We start from the raw sequence: 6,000 nt of genomic DNA on the forward strand, positions 1-6,000 counted from the left end.
CAGCAGACCCCGGTTCGGAAGAGCGCCTGCAGCCGAGCTCTGAGTCCCGGCTCCCGTATACGTGCACCGTCGCGCGAGCTGCTCCAGCGCCGAACCCCCGCCGCGCGCCACCTCCGTCCTCCAAACCGAGCACAATTCAGCGAGCAAAAGGTCAACCAGGTAGCCTCGTTTACTAGTCTGAAGCTTGGTTTCAAATGTGCACGTTGTGATTTTCTTCATTACCAAGACAGACAGACAGACAGACAGACAGACAGACAGACAGACAGACAGACAGACAAACGGACGGACGGACAGGCAGACAGACAGACAGACAGAGTGATGTCATTTTAAGAGAAATGCAAATTGCTGAGATATAGATAGATAGATAGATAGATAGATAGATAGATAGATAGATAGATAGATAGATAGATAGATAGATAGATAGATAGATAGATACTTTATGAAATAAATACTCTTATTACACCAACAAAGAGCAAGAATAAATTCAACTAAACCCAAATCAATAAAAGAACATATATAGAGATGGAGATATATTTTACAATTTATGACTTGATTGCAATATATCATTTATTGCACAGTAAAAATAACTAATATGTTTCTTATAAAATAGGATGTGACTTTTGCGTTTTTAGTCTGTCTAAAAGGTAGATATTGATTTATTTGGTTACTGACTTTTCAGGATCGGTTCAGGTTTAGTGGAGATGCCTGGTTACTCCAATGTCTTTGATTAGTTCTTAGCAGGATAAAGTTGTTGGAAAAAAAAGAGAGAAAAGAATTCGGTAAGCTGAGGGTGTGGGTAAAAGTAGAAGACTGCAGGCTGCGGCGCGCTTTGGTGTTGTGCGTAAAGGCGCAAGCTAAAGCACTCCGGAAAACACTCCTGTGCGTTCAGCGCGCGTGTGATTGTTCGGAAAAGTGATTATTTAGAAAAGGAAAACGAAAGTCAAATCCACAGAGATATACGCCGGATGCTGTGCATATTAAACCGCAGGTGTGGTAATGGGGTGCACATGGAGGTGAATTGCAAACAAATAAAATAATAATAATATTAAATAATAATAAATAATAAATATATATTAAATGCAGTATTCAAATGATTGCCATTGTTGATTGATAGTATTGTGCTATTATTTTTTTAAAAGAAAATATATTAGTGTGGGTGGTTGTGTAAAACTGTGTTTGTGTGTGTGTGTGTGTGGTTGTGTGTGTTGATGATGTTTTGCTGGTAGATCGATGGCCTTGTGACAATGAGCAGGAGGTCACAGTCTTTGGAACAGCTCCGTTTTGTTCATCTAAAATGCTCTCCTCGAGGTTAGACCCCCTCCTGTCTTTAAGTCACTCTCAGTTAACTTGTCTGTAACACTGTCTGGGGCTTTAACTCATTCACACACTTACACACACCGGCTTGGTTGTTGTGCGCTTGGACTGAAGATCCGTTCCCGTTTTGGCTCAGTGTATGTGTGATCGAATTCTTTTGGGCTGTACGATGAGATGACTGGTGAAAACCAGAAAAAAATAAGTTGAATTAAACATCAAATCAACTTTTTAAGGTTCCACTTTTGCGCATGCGCTGAACAGTGAACTATTGCGTCATAAATTCGATATTATGCAATAATAAATTAAATGCAATAAAAGCGATTAAAGCATTCACGTGCTATAGTGTATTTGGAGTTTAACTCTGTGCATAAAAGCGAATCTGGTGCAGAGGATGTAAAACAACTGTTTGGACTGGTTTTGAAATATTGGCTGATTGGACACACACACACACACACACACACACACACAATTATATTTTCTGTGATGTCGATGGTAAGAGAGCAGGAAGTAAGATTGAGTCATGCTCCTGAACAGACTACACGTCACACACCCTGCAACTCGCTCCGTCTCCGTGACGACAAAGGGTTCGCGCGCATGGCTCGCTCTCACATCTGGATGAAACTCTTTGAAGAAGCCGGCATACATTAAGTTATTATTATTATTATTATTATTATTATTATTATTATTATTATTATTATTATTATTATTATTAATTCCACTCATATTTCTAATTCAGTGCCAAAAATTTTAAAGACTCGTTTACACTTTTCAAAAGTTTTCTGTTTAACTTTCTTTCTTTCTTATTCTTAATGTAATTCTACTTTTCTTTATTTTTCTTTGATTATTTCTATTTGTTTTTTTTTTTTAATTCTGCTTGATTTATTTAATTACTTGTTTATTTGTTTGTTTGTTCGTTCATTTATTCATTTTCTGAATTGTGTTTTATCTTTAAACCATTCACATTGATGTTCATGAAATTAAATTCATGCTTCTTTCTTTCTTTCTTTCTTTCTTTCTTTCTTTCTTTCTTTCTTTCTTTCTTTCTTTCTTCTTGTTTCTTTTTCATTAAGGAAATTGCAAAAAAATGAATTATGCTTCATTATTTATTATTATTATTTTATATCTTATTATTTTTTTAGTATTTCACTTATGTTTCTGCTTTTTTTGTTTGTTTGTTCATTTGTTTATTCTTTTTGACTTTTAAATATTTCCCTTTGATGTTCTTTCTTTCTTTCTTTCTTTCTTTCTTTCTTTCTTTCTTTCTTTCTTTCTTTCTTTCTTTCTTTCTAAGTTTCTAAGTTACTAAGTTACTTAGTTTTTTCTTATTACCTCCTCATTACCCAGTACGTGCAGGTGTTCTGAAGGCCAAATCACTTGTAACATCATCTAATTTGACTAAATGTAAAAGGTGTGTAGAATAAGGTGTACACTGTGACGACAGCACGGCGTCCCATGTGCATGAACTTCGCCGGTTCAAGACAAAAAAGTGCATATTCAACACAAACACACACACACACACACACACAGAGAGAAAGAGGCCACACCTGCACATGACAGGATTACTGTAGTTTTGAAAGAGTGCTGAAGGGCAGAATTCCATCTCATCATACACTTATCCTACTCAACCCACATTCTTCCATACTACACCAAACTGCATAATACCATAGGGTGTGTACTCTTTGAAGTATTTTAATTAATGCTGTAAAGTATTTGTAGGTATAAAGTCAAATCCAGTGTGTGTGTGTGTGTGTGTGTGTGTGTGTGTGTGTGTGTGTGTGTGTGTGTGTGTGTGTGTAAAATGTAACACCGGGTTTAGTTATACTATGCTTTCCCATGTTAAGCTACACTATAAAAGCCAGTCTAAAATATGATTGTGAAAAGTACATGGCTAAGTAAGCAGGAGCAGTAACGTGGGCTTGAGCGAATGTGTGGTGCGCTTGAGCATGTGCAAATGTACATGGTGTCAGTTGTACCAAGTATACCGTTCATAGGTAATTAGACAGTGACACTCTTTATTTGTTAAGTGCAATTTCCCTCTTCTTTATTTTCCCTAGATTTCCACAATTTAGGGAATAATATGAGTTTAGATGTTTCAAATAATTATGGCCTATAAACAGAACAGGATGCTGAAGGTCCTCATTAGTAATGTTCTGCCAGGGCTATAATTCAGCTCTTTTTAGGCCTTATGTTTATTATTATTATTATTATCTGAAATTAAATGCAATCCGTTCGCTAGGTCAGTTAGTCAGGGCTGCTGAGTGACTTGACTAGTAAGTAAGCTTCTGTTCACTTTAGAAGTTATCTCTCAGCAACTAGATCAGTACTTACACAATAAAAAAATGTCCCTATATTGCTGAGCATTTACACTTATATGGGCTTCATTTTGACAGAGTCAAATGTATTTTGTATTTCAGTCATGTAATACGAACCCCGCATACAACTCTAAATTATTTTTTTTATAATTATTAAATTTTTTTATTATTTGTCTCTTTCTAGCTTTTGTGCAAGATTATTTGACATCTCAGCCAATTTTCTCTTGAAATAAGTAATTAGGCATTAAAAGAATTGAAATATAATTGGAAACAAAACTATTAAAGCTGGCACTCTGTATGTCATCCTTACTTTCACTCGATTCATTTTGCTGGAATAGAAAGGCAAAACAAATAAAAATGTGTCACTGACTAATTACTGACTGCATTAATGTGTTTACCTGTCACACTAACTCCCGAAATGTCTCTTTGTCCTAATTCTTTACTAACAGAACGAAGCCATGAGGATACGCTGAATGTCGCATTATTTTTCGCATTTTAAATACATTTTTTCCTGATTCTACATTTAAAGGAAATATTATGCCATAACATCCATCTGGCTTTGTTTTCTTATATCTACAGACATGCCCTGCGTTCAGGCCCAGTATGGCCCCGCCCCCCCAGGGTCCAGCTACTCTGCCCAGTCCTTCGTCTATCCCGGCGAATACCACGGTAGTGAGCTCATGTCACAGGACTACGCTAAATGCGATTTGGGTGGAGGGGAGATCTCAGCAGCAGCAGCCACCACATCGCTGCCCAGTTTTAATGTGTTCGTCGAGGGCGGCTTCGAGCCCAAACCCTCGTGCTTGTACCAGATGTCTGTGCCACAACGGTCCATCATTAAGAAGGAAGAGGAGAGTTATGCATCGGTTGATGAAGCCATGGCCACTGGGTCCATGTATTTTAAGCAATCTCCACCTTCGACTCCACCCACACCACTCCACCCAGGCCATGCTGGCACCTCTTTCCTGTGGGACGAGACTCACGGTCTACCTCTGGTGCCCCAAACCTGCCCACGCTTCACTCATTTCTACGACCAGGCAGCACAGTCCGTGCCCTCTTCCAGCAGCTATGAGGCGCCCATGGGTTTGCCGATCCGACCCGAGCGCTCTCCTTCATCTTCTTCCTCCCATCCGCCACCCGGCCTCGAGCCACACTCTCATGCACACTCGCACGTGTACCCACTGAATGTGGGCAAACCAGGAGGCTTGGGCTTCCGTTCTTTGGGCATGGGGCCATGCCCCCAGTCACTCCTGGCAGAGAGCTTGCCATCGCCACCTGGACGTGCAACCTCTGGGGAGGGCACCTGTGCTGTGTGTGGAGACAACGCCGCCTGCCAGCACTATGGTGTTCGCACCTGCGAAGGCTGCAAGGGATTCTTTAAGGTAAGGATTGAGAGTAACACAGCACCTCACACATAAACTATGAGCAAGTCATGTAGGGGCTGGGATATATTTAAACACACCCTGGGCTGTCTAATAAATAGAACTGGTTGAGATTCAAAGTGTCCTGAGGGACTGAGCTGGTTTAGGACACACATACACACCCATGGTGCTCTATCCAAAGAGAAAATTAAAACTTTGGCTCCTTCTTCAGCTCCTGATGGAACCTTGAATGGTGTAGCACAAAAACATTTCAGAATTGCAAGAAGACACCTATTGGGGAGTGACAAACCCATGTAACTGTCCAAAAAACGTTTTTTTCTGAAAGTGCTCGATTGGGCTAGTTGGATTTTTTTTAATAAAAATCGCAGAAACATTCATTTGTATCGTTTTGCAGGCAATTACTTTATATTATTGAATAGCATCAATCTTCTACGCCTACGTTTAAGGTTTTGCCATATTATTTTTCATTTAAAACCCAAGCAAGCTGAAAAAATCTGCATTTTTAATTAAAAGAGGTCTTGACGTGCATCTTTAGGGGACACTGCCTTGCCTTGAGTACAGAGATACCAGCTTGATTGGCTAAAAAAACATCATATACAGGAATTAACTATAATGTGGACAAAGATAGAATGCTCTGAAAAGTCCAAAGTGCTTCTGATGCTGTAGGAGGAATACCTTTTGATAAAGCACCAGAAGCCTGTCCTGTTTCTTTGGAAAATCTGTGTAGATATTATTCGAAATAATTATAAAAAATCATTAAATAAACATGTATCGCATTGTATATTTGAGCAACTGCTTGCTGTTGGTTGTCAAGTTGTGCGTCGTTGGACGTAGTGCATGTGTGTAGCGGTGTGTTTGCGCTGCGGCGGTGGCTGGTGTTAATTGTGTATTTATTAACGTCCATTCATGTTGCTCTTGGGGTGAATGGAGCTCTCGGCTGCGAAGTGGCACATACACCCGACGCCCCTCTCTCCTCGAGTGTGAGGCTCAGG

At 39.5% G+C, this 6,000-nt stretch overlaps 1 protein-coding gene and 1 long non-coding RNA gene across 8 annotated transcripts in view; both read left to right on the forward strand.

Moving 5' to 3' along the window:
• The window catches only part of nr4a3 (nuclear receptor subfamily 4, group A, member 3), a 38,163-nt gene that overhangs the window by 3,882 nt on the left and 28,281 nt on the right, over positions 1–6,000 (forward strand). For 2 of the 7 annotated variants that reach the window (XR_006928959.1, XM_046877651.1), the window contains exons 2-4: positions 4–159; positions 1,227–1,308; positions 4,206–5,008. Coding sequence is in view for 6 of the 7 variants with exons in the window: in XM_046877651.1 (XP_046733607.1) it covers positions 1,245–1,308; positions 4,206–5,008 (867 nt within the window). In the remaining variant the exon portion in view is untranslated. The remainder of the gene's footprint in view (positions 1–3; positions 160–1,226; positions 1,309–4,205; positions 5,009–6,000) is intronic. The other 5 variants (XM_046877654.1, XM_046877653.1, XM_046877656.1 and 2 more) reach the window with 5 other exon arrangements.
• LOC124403850 overlaps positions 168–6,000 on the forward strand; it is a 24,641-nt gene continuing 18,808 nt past the window's right edge. The window contains exon 1 of the long non-coding RNA XR_006928961.1: positions 168–1,195. This is a non-coding gene — a long non-coding RNA (uncharacterized LOC124403850). The remainder of the gene's footprint in view (positions 1,196–6,000) is intronic.

This window comes from Silurus meridionalis, chromosome 21, assembly GCF_014805685.1.
Source record: "Silurus meridionalis isolate SWU-2019-XX chromosome 21, ASM1480568v1, whole genome shotgun sequence".
Taxonomy (NCBI): Eukaryota; Metazoa; Chordata; class Actinopteri; order Siluriformes; family Siluridae; genus Silurus; species Silurus meridionalis.